General features: G+C 46.3%; 2 protein-coding genes across 2 annotated transcripts; one reads left to right on the top strand and one right to left on the bottom strand.

Moving 5' to 3' along the window:
• Positions 1-4,936: 4,936 nt before the first annotated feature.
• LOC117847210 (transcription factor WRKY5) lies at positions 4,937-13,436 on the top strand. Its single transcript, XM_034728376.2, has 6 exons — positions 4,937-5,398; positions 5,527-5,622; positions 5,735-5,872; positions 11,151-11,426; positions 11,604-11,717; positions 12,560-13,436. The coding sequence occupies exons 1-6, from the start codon at positions 5,153-5,155 to the stop codon at positions 13,265-13,267; spliced, it is 1,578 nt and encodes a 525-aa protein (XP_034584267.1). The 5' UTR covers positions 4,937-5,152; the 3' UTR covers positions 13,268-13,436.
• LOC117847213 (uncharacterized) lies at positions 9,028-11,089 on the bottom strand. The gene is made up of 4 exons (XM_034728380.2): positions 10,501-11,089; positions 10,067-10,114; positions 9,315-9,351; positions 9,028-9,178 (listed from the first exon to the last, which is right to left on the bottom strand). Exons 1-4 carry the CDS (start codon positions 11,002-11,004, stop codon positions 9,171-9,173), a joined length of 597 nt encoding a protein of 198 aa, XP_034584271.1. The 5' UTR covers positions 11,005-11,089; the 3' UTR covers positions 9,028-9,170.
• Positions 13,437-14,417: the final 981 nt, after the last annotated feature.

The following is a 14,417-nucleotide window of genomic DNA, read 5'->3' as shown; positions in this document are numbered from 1 at the left end:
ACCCTAGAAAAATATTCTATGCTTGAATATGAACGAAATTAAGAACAACAAGCACAAGAGACACAAGAATTTATTTTCTGAAGTTCAGCTTCACACCTTGAAGCCTATGTCTCCTTTGAGGACCCACGAAGGGTGAGCTTTTCACTCCTAAGCCACTTTCCTCCCTCTAGTGACCACAAAGATCGAGGTAGAGTCACTTACTCAATCGTCGGGGCAATACAAACTTCCCGAGGCAGCCACAAAGCTTGGATGCTCAACTGGGCAACGCCTAGCCGGCTAGGAGCTTGAAGCTCCAAGAGTAACAAATGCGGAATGCTAGCTTGACGAAGAACAAAGGTGCTCAAGAGATGGAGTTTCAGCTCACTAGCACACTCCCTTGCTCTCTCAAGAATCCCTCCTTAAATCCCCCACCAAATCTTCACCTAAGGCCAAGAGGGGAGTGAATGCTTTCTGAGCTTTTAGGACAGTGAGGAGGCAAGGGAGAGTGAATGGGAGAGGGTGAGGGGGTATTTATACCCCTTCATCCCAAAACTAGCCGTTGGGGGTTAAGTTCCAGAAATTTTCGAAACTTTCTTCGAAAACTTCCGGAACCTTCGGAATTTTTCAGAAAACTTTCCGGAAAAATCCGGACCTCCAGAAACTCTGAATCTCCGAAATATTCCAGAAAAACCTCTGAAAAATTCCAGAACTCTCAGGTTAGCACCACTAACTATCCCCATGTGATGTGCAAGTGCAAAGGGTGTCTCTAATAGGTTTGTTAGGTCATTTTGAGCACTTTTCAAATGTAAAGACCAGAGATCATGCATCCGTCTTAATAGTGCGGCATTCCTATACTCAAATTCAAACCGAAAATAAATTTAGACTTGAGAATATGCCATTTAATAATTTCATTTCCTTTTGAGGGGTCCATCACAAGTGCTTCATGACCAATAATCCTTTTAAACCTGCTTATGCACTTGAAGCTTTGTTAGACACTTAAGCTTGCATCATTAAATCATCAAAACCCACTTAAGGGGGCCAAGATACTCTTCAAACATCCTACCCTCTTGTACATGACGATGTCTCATAAGCCCTTGCATACATTGGTTGTCTCGCTCCCTTTATCCTCCACGTCCCTCTCCCACATTTTGAATGTCCACCTTGTGGCTGCCCCTACCCTCAAGTTGCCCCATCATGTACCAGATCTATTGCTCTGCTACGGGATCCAATAGCTACTCCATCCACATGGTGTTCTCTATGTCTCCCACTATCACCCTATTCTGATCATCAGCAACAACTACGATTGTTGAATTTTGGAGGATATACGACCATTAGGCGGGTGCGAATTTACACCGATTAGTATGGCTCTGACTGCTAGCCCTACTCGCCAGTAGCTATGGAGGTCGGCAGTAGCCAACAACATTGATTGAATATAAGCTCTTTCTCTCTCCCCCTCCCCCTCCCCCACTCCCTCTCTCTCCCCCTCCCTCCCTCTATCTTCCTACCTCTCTCTCTAGTTGCCTCTAGTGATTATGGTTGTCGTGATGAGAATTGTGTCAGGTCATGTGTGGTGACCTCATTATCGGGCGGCCACCATGTTTCTCAAGGGTTCTTATTCTCACATATCCTTATATATGTCCATGTGGATTCCTCGCTATCGCTATTGTGTGCAGGCCCTCTTTCACGGTGATTTTGTCTCTAGGATCCATTATTTGTTTCTTTCTCCTTCTAATATTTCATGTGCACCATGGTTTTTAGTTACTTGCAAATAAGTGGCTTTGCATATTCTAGCTTTGTATGTTGTATGAAGTTAGCAAGCATCCATGAACAGATACTATAGTTGTACCTAGATGAGAGGCTTAAAAAAAAGCAAGCATCCATGGTGCAAGTTGTTGCTGCCAACATCCATGCTTCTGGTGTTCAATTTATGCACTATGCTTTTGCTTCACCTGACGTACTATCTCACGGCCCTAAGCTAGCGACTAAAGTCCATCAGGAGGTTCTGGCCCTCAGTGTTGCATGAAGTTAGCACACGTTCGTGGTGCAAGTTGTTGCTATCGACATCCACACTTCCGTTGTTCAATTTATGCACTATGCCTCTGGTGTCGTCCGACGTATATGCCTCCGCTCTTCTATCTTGCAGCCCTAAGATGCCGACTAAAGTCCACAAGGAGTTGGGTATGGTATCGTCGCAATAGCTACATGGCCTATTTGCCTTAAAATTGAATGAGTTTGGTACATGGGTTCTCTTCTCTAATACTAAGCACTACAACCATAAAATCCAATTATCTATATATTATATTTTATTAATATAATAATTTCTTAATCCTCTTGGTGAACATGATGGCCTCTTCACGCTAGGGTATTGAGATAATAATAGATTATAGTGAAGGACAATGCAAGAGAAAATAGAGAAATAAGAAAAATTGCTTGCGGCTAGTTTATTTTTTGTTTTGGTTTGCTAAAAAAGAAAAGGTGTTTGGTATGTAGAAGTAAAAAGAATAGATTGGAATGCCTCAATCATGCAAGGATGCGATACGTACGCAAAAACAAATAAAAAATATTTAGAAATTTGTTTTATTACTCCGATTCTTCTCTAATTGAGATATGATTTATTTCCAAACACATTTTTTTCCCATCCCTGCAATATCTTATCAATGTAGCAGGTTGAGTCCATGTAGGTTTAAAACCATCCCATATCATATTTCGTAGATAATATTTTTAATTTTGAATTTAAATATTTATCTGTCTTATACGATATGGTCTCTTTAGATTAATCTAGACCGTTAGATCTTCATAAACTTGGAAATATGAAGACATAATATATAACTTAGGAGTAGGCAGTTAGATTAAACCAAAGGTCCATATCAAATCCATTAATATATCACTTAAATATGGAATTAGAAATTAGATTAAACCAAAGGTCCTTTATGAAGATCTTCATAAAAATTTGGTTTAATCAACTTTATTTGTCGTAGGCAGTTAGATGATCATAAAATCCAACATTTTAGGTTCTTTTATTTTTCAAATTAACTTGGAAATTTCAAACCCTTAAGAGTACACGTGGTGGCTTCTACCTACAACAATATTGACATAATAGGTGACCTTTCGAAAAAGGAGTAATAGATCACTTATAGTTTACTTCTATGACTATCATATATATCAACTCATCACGATATATAGAGTGCCTGAATATTTTCTTAAGATATTGTCTTATTTCTAGATAATCAATGATGAATTGTTTCTTACGTATCTTTCCGATTGTTGCTCATATTATATCTTTCTCAGAATAAATTTGCCCAGTCACATCCAGTTGGGACGTCCTCGTCCCCTAAATTTCTTGCCATAGAAGCCCATTTGTTTTAGTTCGAGAAGTAGAACTTGTCAATGTAGCCATCTACTCGAGTGGGCAGTCTCTTACTCTGCTGTTTCCAGCTTGTTAGTGCTTAAATACCGCTTTCTTTACCAGAATTATCCATCTCCACAGCACTTCCATTGCTTTTATTTGCTAGTATCACATACAACGCCAAGGACAGCATGCCAACGCTAATATTTTGAAGCCCTCGTTTTTAGATTTGCATATATCCTTCCACGGAGTTTTCGTTGTCAGTGGAGCATCGTTGTAGGAGACAGCCGGTGGAGCAGCATCGACGGGAGTGCTTTGGAGGCGGTTGTCACGATACGGAGAGAGTGGCGACCGTGCATAGGTAGTGCGTCTCGGCAGCCTCAAGGACACGGCCTTGCGTGATCATCGATCGGGTAGGCTTGTGCGAAGGACGCCGAAGTTGATCGCCTTGGACGATCGCGGCGACCGGCGAGTTAGATGACTACTGTACCGCATAAGAAGTGTTTCTTTTGCTTTCTTTCCTTGCATAAGTGGCGAGGTTTTTTTTTTGGAAAGTTTATTTCCTAATAGAGAAGAACCAAAATTAAATCAATAAAGACTTGTATCTCCATGTGTTTTCGATTATAGCAATTTAATATATATATCTCTAATTAATTGTATCCCACATGGACTCTTTGAGTTAATCTAAGACAGTTAGATTTTCAATCCAACGATGCATATTCTTCTCTTTTTCGATTAACGTGGAAATTTCTAGACCCTCTCGGCGAACGTGGTGACTTCTTTTAACACTATTGTATTAAGATGATAGATAGATAGTCGTGATGGCTGAAAAATATGTGTGTCACTATATAAGTCCACCTCTATTTTGTCTGGCAAGTATAAATGTGAAACTACATACAGGTGGCCTTTTTACAAACCAATATAATGATGACGTTGGGTTGTCTTTACGAGCACATGGACATAGAGCCAACTGCATTGCTAGCCTACAACAAAATCAATTGGTCTCGAAGTGGGACGGGAGAAATACTAGTGGTAGCTAGCTACTCAGTACTCACTATTTGGTTTAATTTCTGCTCTCCAAATTAACCAATATGTGCGATGAGTTTGTGACGATGGAACAAAACCCTAAAAATCCTTCTCTTATATGAGCTTTGACACCAAAATCTTGAAAATGCTTTATTTGAGGATTAGCGTATCAAACCAAGATCTGTGCCCTCAGCAAACGGCTTTTAGAGACCGCACTCCATGGAGCTTGTATTGAATCCACACCATGATCGAGTTGTCAAGAGACCTAAATTTCAATTGCCAATATGTATAAAAAGGACACAAGCTGTACAAAAACCCAACCAGTATAAGTTGAAAATGTTGACAGATCGAGATGCATGGGTCGTGGCCTCCTCTCTGCCACTCCCCGAGTCGCAAAACACAGCATCCGTTGACCCCATTGACACGGCCCACGCGCAGCGACACGTGGACTGCGTGGCCTCCAGCCTCAGCCACCTCTCACGCTGACGCCACGGGGCTGGCCCACCAGTTCCAACCCCCTCCCATTGGTCCAACTCCTCCTGCCGTCCCGTCTCCATTCGCAAGTCCAAAGTCCAAGTCTTTCCGTTTCACGTTACGTGCTTCTTTTGTAGCTTGCACAGTTGGGCATCTCTCTCTCTCTCTCTCTCTCTCTCTCTCTCTCTCATCGTCTCTTTCGCTATCTCATCGTCTCTTTCTCTCTCTTCCCTAGCTTGTAGCTAGCTAGTACGGCCACAAGCCACAAAAATTGTATATAGCCTTCTCGTCCTCTCCATTCTCCGGCTTGATACCTCCAATCCATCCATGGACTTGGTGCCAAAGCAAGAGCAGCACAAGGAGGAGGAAGATAAGGAGGAGGCCATGATCTTGGCGGAGCATGGAGACCAGGCCTTCGGCCACGCCGGCGGCGGCAGGCGCAGGAGCGAGATCAAGGAGGTCGACTTCTTCTCCACCGGCGGCGCTCACCGTCGGAACGACGATGACGGCAACGGTAGGGATGGAAGAAGCCGAGAGGCAGGAGCACTAGGACGCGGTAATACCACGGTCAACGTAAGTCTCCGATCCAGATGAGCTTGAGATTGATGTCTGCGTGCGTAATTAAGACGGCCATTAGATCGATACATGTATGAGCTTGATTTTTTTTTGGTGCCGGTTTGCGTGTCCTTGGGTTCTTGCAGACTGCTCTTGACCTGCTGACCACGGCGGCGGCGGCGACGCCGGTCAACGCCGGCGAGGGGGCGGCGGCCGGAGCAGCGAGTGATCATAATAAACAGGTAGGCTTCTCCCTTAATGTTCTTCCACATCATATCAGAATTATATATATATATATATATCGTTGTACTACACACACATGTTGATCCTCTTTACACATATATATGCCTGCAGATGGCTGTGGCGACGGTGGAGGGGGAGCTCCGGCAGGCCGGCGAGGAGAACCGGCGGCTGCGGCGGATGCTGGACGACCTCACCCGCAGCCACAGCGCGCTGTACCATCAGCTCATCCAAGCCCAGCAGCACCAACAGGTAAACTAAACTGAACTTACCAAGCCCTTGCATCTCGTTGCTACCATCTCATCAGCAGCTTTGCCATTCATAATGTCTCTTTGATTAATTGCGACCTGTACTTTCTTGGCTTAATTCGTGTTCAAAGTCCAAAAGAAATGGCTACCTGCGTCGTAGTTGGAACCTAGCTAGTCAACGTTGTACTTTCATGTTACCAAATAAAATATTAAGATCTCCTGAATATCTAGTATCTCGTGAAAGCAGCAGCCAGCAAAGCGGGACTGGTACTTTATTAATTTCACACATAATCTGCTCCTAGAAACCCGTGCGTCCGTATGAATTGACACCCAACCTATCTGATTCCCATTTTCTTTACATCCATCTGATTACTCAAATTTCAGTTACGTTCTTCTTGCTCTATGCAACCAAACCAACTTTTTATGCGGACAACCAGTGAATGAAGTTGCAGAAATATGCAGTAGGGACCGTGCCGGTGTATCTCAAATTGTGCATTCACACATTGCCAGCATTACCTAAATCATATATACGTCTACTATATATACTGCTATTTAGTTTATATTGTCGAAGGCTGCATTCACACATTGTTCAGACGATATATGGCACCTCATTTCTGCGCGTGACCACCGAACACACACTGGTAGAAAACTCGCCTTTAATCCCGGTTGGTAGGGGTCAAATCTTCCGAAATCCATCCGGAATAAAACAATCGAGACAGAAGGAAGGATCTTTAATCCCGGATCGCTCAACCAGGACCAAAGACACCCTTTAGTCCCGGTTGGTTTTACCAATAAGGACAAAAGAGTTTTTCAAAAAAAAAGGACCGACGGGTGGAGGCCTGCCTCGGCTCCCGCACCACCGGCCTCCGCCGCCCGTGCACCGCCCGCGCCAGCTCCGCCGGCTGCGTCCTCCCCCACGCCACTCGCCTCCACCCTCCACCCCGCCGGCCTCCTCCCCGCCAGCCGCACCATGCCGCTCCTCCCCAGCCTCCTCCTCCCCGCCAGCGGCTCCTCCCCGCGCCTCCCAGACCGGCCCACCTCCGCCGCCGGCCGCCGCCTGACCTCCGCTCGTGCGACTGCCCGCCGGCTAAGGATGGTAGCGGATCGGGTTTGGGGCAGATATCTGCGGGTTTCGGGTCCGCAGGTTTTGGTTTCTAGTTTTCGCCCACAGTTTTTCAGGTTCGGATACCCAAAATACTGCGGGTTTGGTGTGGATTTTTAAATCCACCAGTGGAGCTCCATCGGGGCCCTGAAATATTGAGTCCACTAAAAACCCACCTAGCAAACCTAGGTACATAAGGCCCTCCGTCAGTCCGTCCCGCACCCAGGCACCCCCTTCATCCCGCCGTCCCGTGAGGCCGCGACTCCTGGTCTCCTTCACGTGGCACGCCGCAGGTCACACCCAGCCACGCCTGCCTCCTGCGTGTGCTTCTCCTTCGCGGTGGTGCGAATGGAGACCTCGGATGTCGTATCTAGTTTGCTCCTGCGGCCTGGACGTGACGACAGCGGTAGTGGCGCTGTCTCCATCCTGATGAGCTGCTCGAGGCTTGGCCTCCTTCTCGCCTCCCGGCGCTCCACCATGGCCCTGGCTGCCATCTTCTTGCTCGGCTGCTCGATGCTTTCCTCCAGGTCGTGACTCCCACACGCCGCACCTAGCTGCTCGTACAGGTCGCCAGAACCTCGTCCGGCAGCACGAAGTCCCCCGCTCCCATCCCCGCTGCACCATCCCCCAGTGGCATCGCCGTCGCCAGATCTCCCCACGGAAGAGAGGGGGCGAATTTGATCTGTAGGTTTTGCAAGCAATGTGTATTCTCAGGTTTCGGGTATCTGCGGGTTTCGGTTTCAGGGATGGATTTTTACCCGAATCGGTGTTCGGTGTGGATTCAAGTTTTAGGTTCGGGTTTCGGTTTTGGGTGCTCAGACACTCCACCCGATCCGAAGCTGCCCCGTTGCCATCCTTACCACCGGCGGCCGCCCCACCTCTACGCCGCGCCCTGCCCTCGCCCCGCTGCCGCTCCTCACTGCCAGTGAGGGGCGAGCAGAGGGGGAAGGGAAGGATCAACAGAGGGGGAAGGAAAGGAGCAACAGAAGGGGAGGGTCGGGAGAGGAAGGGAGGGAGGGGAGGGGCCGGGAGAGGAAGGGAGGGCGGGGAGGGAAAGGAGTAGGAGGAGAGGGAGAGGAGAACTGTGCGTGAGGGGGAGGCATCTGTGGTGGAGAAGATAAGGAGGAGAGAGAGAGAAGGAAAAATTAAAGGAGAGAGACAAGTTAATGTGGGGAGGGGGCGCATGGGAGGGCGTTTTATCCCGGTTGGAGTTTCCAACCGGGATAAAAGCCCCCCTTTATCCCAGTTGGAGTTTCCAACCGGGACAAAAGACCCCCCTTTTATCTCGGTTGGAATTACCAACCAGGACAAAAGGCCCCCCCTTTTGTCGCGGTTGGTAATTCCAACCAACCGGGACAAAAGGGTTGGACCCTTTAACCGGGATAAAAGGGGAGTCTTTAGTCCCGGTTGTGACCCCCCCCCCCCCCCCCGTGGTAGCCTTCGGGGGCACATTTTTGACCCGGGACTAAAGCTACTTTTATCCCGGACAAATATTAACCGGGACAAAAGCAGGTAGATGAAAGGTCAGTTCTCTATTAGTGACACCCGTGTTATTAGTTGAGCTTACTTGAGTTCAACTATTGAGCATTAAAACTCATAAACAAAATTTCAACACCTGATTAGGTCGCTAATCAAATCTATGTGTCTGAGAGAGGTGTTTGTGTCTTATACATGTTTACGTGCTATGTATACAGTAGCACAGTGCTACTATGCATGTAGATGGTCCATCGCGCAAGAACTAGGCCTGCTAATGGGGGCCACACCTAATAAGGCAATTCTGCTGACCCACCCCGCCCCATATATTTAACTAGTCTACCCACCCCACCCCGCCCCACCGAGCACGGGTGCAATAGGTTGCAGTTGCTTGGTGCCCTTTTGCTTGCAGCACCTGCACTAGCACCGTTCCACTAGCACTGTTAAGAAACTGCGATTTTCACATCTCAAGACTCGGAATACGCAGGAGATACATACAACTCGTGCAAGTGCAATATCACATTGCGAACATATGAACACAAGAGAGCGCAAGCACAAAGATGATAACATGCATGGAAGACACATGACAGTACGACATGGGCAGACTCATAAATAAACATCCAAATTGAACTCAATGTCTAGTGTACATAAACAAAAATATTCATAATCCAAGTTCCCCAATTTTGCTGTTGGAACATTTGTAGAGACAGAGGCAAAGTTTCTTCAATCAGTGATCTAAAAAAATGAAAGGAAAAGATTCAGTATGGAACACAATATGTTGTATGATAGTTTCATATTGGATTATTTGTGAAACAGAAAACAATAGCAGACTGCTAACTAAGCAACTCCACACAGGACATTATTTGTGTACCTTTAAGAGCTATTTGAGCTTCTTCAAACTCCTCCTCCTGGAATGCACACAAACAATGACAGAAACATAATTATGTCAGGTGGCTGCAGATGCAAAGGAAAACACAGAAAAATCCAGCATATTATTTAGAAAAACTAACAACAATGACATGCAGACAGATATATGCAAGATGCAGAAAATATTGTCAACTCTTTTGGATTACTGGAAATGTATAACATGTGCAGCATGTTAGTGCACCACTGCAGTAAATATTCAGAGATGACTGAAATGTTGCAAAAAGATTCAGAGATGGAACTGAAACACCATGTCAGTGAACTGAAACTACTAGCCAGGATCACTACACATGTATTTCCGGACAGCATCCTAGTAGCAGTTCGTGTAAGACAAGACAAATATTTCTTTAGATAGCCAAATCCTCCTTTTCCGAAAACAAAAACAATTGCCAAGTGACAGTCTTGTAGATTGGTAGTCCTGCGCACATCTTTTCCGGAAACAAAAACAAATGCCATCGACATCCAAAAATAATAGACATGACCACAACTGAGAAACTTCACAGGCATATCGGCCTGCTAACGGGGGCTTAACAGGCACTTTTTTAGCTGCAGAAGCTGATCCTAGCTACATGATTAGTTCATCAGACTATACAGATTAGTTGATAAATTAACCAGCGATGATCCTAGCTACATGATTAGTTCATTAGACTTTCAGTGATCATAACACCCAATTGATAGAATATCATATTAGTTGGGTACCTTTAGGATCCATTTGAGCTTCTCAAAGTTCCCTAACTCCCTCCTGGGCTGCACACAGATAAGGATAATTATGTCAGGTCATGCTATTCTATTTCTATACTAATCCTATTTATACAAGCCAATAATTTAGAGAGAACACACCGATTTACTTCTGCTGTAAACTGCTGACTATTTGACAATGTATATCCATAATCTTTCATTGAGAGTAACACTAACAGTGACAACAACCTAAACCTTTTGAGAAGTGTAAATCAGATGAGCAGATACACACATATTTTGCAAGATTGTCGAATGCACAGTATCCAATTTTCTTCATTAACTTGCATTTGACCATTCGTATTGAATTGGAAATAGAGCAGATACACACATATTTTGCATTCCGTTGGAGAGAAACAGATCGTAGTGAATTGGAGAGAAAAGGGAAGGAGGCACACCTTGACTTCTCGAAGGGACCTGATGCCGGTGTGGTTCCTGGAACGGGATCTGTTGGCGCAACCTTGATTGTTGCCGGTGTGGTTCCGAGAGAAAAAGGAGTACCTCGATCCGTGGCCTTCAGAGGAGGACCTCGCACGGGAGGGGTGGTGGCGACGGCGGCGGGCGGTGGTGTCGCCTTCTTCTTGCGGGCGCAAGGACGCGTCGACACGAGGTGCCCCGTGCCTCGTGAGCCGCTGCGCGAGGTCAACAAAATCCGTTCTAACCCACCCCAACCCGCAAATGTAGCAGACCCACTCCGCCCCGACCTGCTGACCTCTAATACCGCTACTACCCATGCAAACGAACCTCCACGCAAGAACCCGACCCGAAATCCCCATTTGCCGCCGCCCCACTAGCAGGCCTAGCAAGAACCTTTGGCCGTGCCAAAACAAATTAAGCTTGAGAACAAAGCCACACTTACTAATGGTTGTTAGCGTGTTTATGTCTGCATTACCCCGATGCATTTCCGTCGTACATCCTTATGTTCCATTTTTCTACTATCTTAATTATATCTCTCCTTTAATCTGATTGCTACGTACTGCCAATGATCATGACAAGTAACACACATCATCAGCAACGCGTTCATTACAATTTTGATGGATCGATACAGGCCAGCGGCTCGGCGAACTCGATGCTACCGGCGACAATGCCGGCGGGAGTGCAATTCATGGACCCCCGCATGGCCCCGGCGATAAGAGCTGGGGCCCCGGCGTCGTTTGACGGCGATAGGGGTGATTCCGATGGTGGCAGTGGCAGCGGCGGCGAAGCGGATCAGAACAAGCAGGATGGGACGGCGGGGACGCCTGAGCGCGGCGAGAATGCCGCGGCGGAGGCGCCGCTGCGGAGAGCCAGGGTGTCGGTGCGTGCACGATCGGAGGCCCCAATGGTATGTCGTCAATGAGTCCTGAATGAACTGCAACTTTCTCTGTCGAGAGTTTGTGTTTTGGCAAATTAATCCTACCACCAGTTATGCCTTCACTTTAGTTTTATAATCAGTGTTGAAATTCTTGGGCCATCTTTTCTCAATCTTGTTGGGGATCAATGTATGTATGTGTACTTGTAGATCAGCGATGGTTGCCAATGGAGGAAGTATGGGCAGAAGATGGCAAAGGGTAACCCATGCCCCAGAGCTTACTACCGATGCACAATGGCCACAGGATGTCCCGTCAGGAAGCAGGTACATATTTTTGCACTATTTCTCCAAGCACTTGACTAGTAAATTGGTTCATCCATAGATAAAATTAGAGAAAAATGATTCTTATCTTTTTTGTTTGCATATAAACCATATCGTTATATTTTTCAAGAAAGATAATGTGCCAATATCATTATCATACAAAAAAATCATATCATAAGGTAAGAGGGTAGGCCCTTGGTTAACCTGAAAATTGACCTTAACTAAGCCCAGAATTATTATTATGATATATATGCATTTGGTTAGCTTATTCAATGACTGGTCCACCAAAACGACCTATTTTCCTAGCTATGCATGAATTGCATTGGTCAAGGAAATGCCAAACAAATTAAAGGCTGCTGGTGTGTACTTGATTTGAGTTAAACGGGGTGACCCTACTAACTAGAGTAGCAGGTATTATGCAACATGTATATATACTTAGCTAAACAAGAAAATGATTTGAACCTTATTAGCTACTAGTCACCCGTCTCTTCCTCTTTGTCTAACCTGTGACCTGTCCCCAATTGAATTAACCAATGGAAACAGAGATAATATATAGTAGCACACGCCGTGATCAATGGGATGGCTGGACACGTACGTCTGCACCTTTTCGATCTTCCACGGTCAAACGGCACAGATCGTGACATCTCACCTGCAGGAAGCTCCCCGCCTCCCACTAAAAAAATGGCTCCAAGCAACTTGCAACGTGTTTGGCTTTTATGCACGCGACTGTGCAGCTAGTAGAGATGAGATGATGAGATGCCATGCCTCTACTCTACGTGCATGCAAGAAGAAAGGAGCACGTCGTCAGTAACTAACCGAACACACGTGTGCGTGAAAATACGCAGGTGCAGCGGTGCGCGGAGGACAAGGCGGTGCTCATCACCACGTACGAGGGCACCCACAACCACCAGCTCCCGCCGGCCGCCGCCGCGATGGCCAAGACCACCTCCGCCGCGGCCGCCATGCTCCTCTCGGGCCCGGCCGCCAGCCGCGATGCGCTCTTCGCCGGCCACCACGTTGCGGCCACGGCGCCGGCGCCGCTCTTCCAGTCATACCCCTACGCGTCCGCCGCCATGGGCGCCACGCTCTCCGCCTCCGCGCCGTTCCCGACCATCACCCTCGACCTCACCCACTCGCCACCGGCGTCCGCCGCGGGCCTGCACCTCCAGCACCGCCCGCCGGCCCTCCCCGCGATGCCGTTCCCGATGTACGGCTTCCCTGCTGCCGCGCACAGGCCGGCCGTGCCGTTGTTGCCGCAGCCGCCGACGGCGGTGTCGCTGGGGATGATGGATGGCAGGAACCGGGCGGCGCTGGAGACGATGACCGCCGCGATCACCAGCGACCCCAACTTCACCACGGCGCTGGCGGCCGCCCTCTCCACGATCATGGGGGGAGGCGCTGAAGCAGCTCCCCGGGGTGGCGCCGGCGCTGACGCCGGAGATGGTAATAACGGTGGCAGCGGCACTGAGCCTCCCGCCACGGCCGCGGCAGCCGGAGCACGCGAGACTGCATTGCATGCACTTTTACAGCGGCTGCATGACAGCCGGCAATGACATTGGAGAGCCAGCTTATGTACGACCATGTACATATATACAACCATGATCCATACACATATACGTCTGTACACGTACATCGGTTTTGTACGTTACATATCCTATTTTGTAGAGTTGTAAATGGATTATAAATGAGATTTTTATAGAGGCGATATGATTTAATTTTCAACGCCTTGTATATATATTTCTGTCACCTGAAGTTGATTAGGTGCAACAACTGTGAGCACACGCTGACATTCTCCTCCAGTGAACTCCTAGCAGTAGAGGCAATTTGTTCTTGATGTGAACAAACAATCACACCACTTGTTCTCGATGTTCATGGTAATTTCTTTGTTTTCTTGCCTTCTTTATCTTATAATATTACTATTTACTAATTGAAAGCCTGAGCCTTCACTTTCACCCTCAAAAGATGTGTAGAAAAAAGATAAGTCCTAAAAATTTCATTAAACCCCATAACATTGGACAATCAATCTAATAGACTCAAATCATCAAACTCCATTATGAAAATAATCTAAAGTAACCCCTTCACTTTCTGTCTAAATTACTCATCTACGCCATTAAAAAAATAACTAAATTAACTCATATCTTCATCTAAATTATGCACCTATGCCACTGTAAAGATAATCTAAAGTAACCTTCCTAAATTTCTGTTTAATTTACATCTATATTTTTTAAAATAACCTAAAATAAACATATAAATATGCAAATAAATTAACTACATATACTATTATAAAAGAATATCCCAAAGTCGACTTGATTATAAACTATCTATTTATATCATTGTTAATAAAAAAATACTAATACTAACTCACACTTCATACACATGCATGATATGTGTGTATGCATGAATGTTGAAAGCAACGAGGGTACTGATTTCTATGTTATACACACAGCTCAAACTAAGGACTCAATTAAACACATCATATCCCTGTCGAAGCTTGCGTAAGCGCACACTAAAATTATCCTGATGCACAACACCCGAATTAATTTAAAGGCTATCCTTTCTATTTAGTTTCCATCCACTGAAAGGCGCTGTGCATAAGCGCACACTGAAAATGCAGTATATACACTCTGAGTTCAAGTGAAAAATTTGGGAAATGCCAAACTTCCGGTTAACAAACAAAAAATCTATCTCTGAGTGATCGACTTG

This window comes from Setaria viridis, chromosome 3 (genome assembly GCF_005286985.2).
Source record: "Setaria viridis chromosome 3, Setaria_viridis_v4.0, whole genome shotgun sequence".
NCBI classification, from domain to species: Eukaryota; Viridiplantae; Streptophyta; class Magnoliopsida; order Poales; family Poaceae; genus Setaria; species Setaria viridis.
The sequence above is the reverse complement of the archived record's forward strand: the minus strand, read 5'-3'. Positions and strand labels throughout refer to the sequence as shown.

Excerpts from the sequence above, each read along its gene's own strand:
- LOC117847210 (XM_034728376.2), top strand. The coding sequence starts at position 5,153 with ATGGACTTGGTGCCAAAGCAAGAGCAGCACAAGGAGGAGGAAGATAAG. Across the intron at positions 5,623-5,734 it reads CGAGTGATCATAATAAACAG|ATGGCTGTGGCGACGGTGGA; the intron begins GTAGGCTTCTCC and ends ATATGCCTGCAG. Across the intron at positions 5,873-11,150 it reads AAGCCCAGCAGCACCAACAG|GCCAGCGGCTCGGCGAACTC; the intron begins GTAAACTAAACT and ends GGATCGATACAG.
- LOC117847213 (XM_034728380.2), bottom strand. The coding sequence starts at position 11,004 with ATGCATCGGGGTAATGCAGACATAAACACGCTAACAACCATTAGTAAG. Across the intron at positions 10,115-10,500 it reads GGTCCCTTCGAGAAGTCAAG|CCCAGGAGGGAGTTAGGGAA; the intron begins GTGTGCCTCCTT and ends ATCTGTGTGCAG. Across the intron at positions 9,352-10,066 it reads AGCTCAAATGGATCCTAAAG|GAGGAGGAGTTTGAAGAAGC; the intron begins GTACCCAACTAA and ends TGTGCATTCCAG.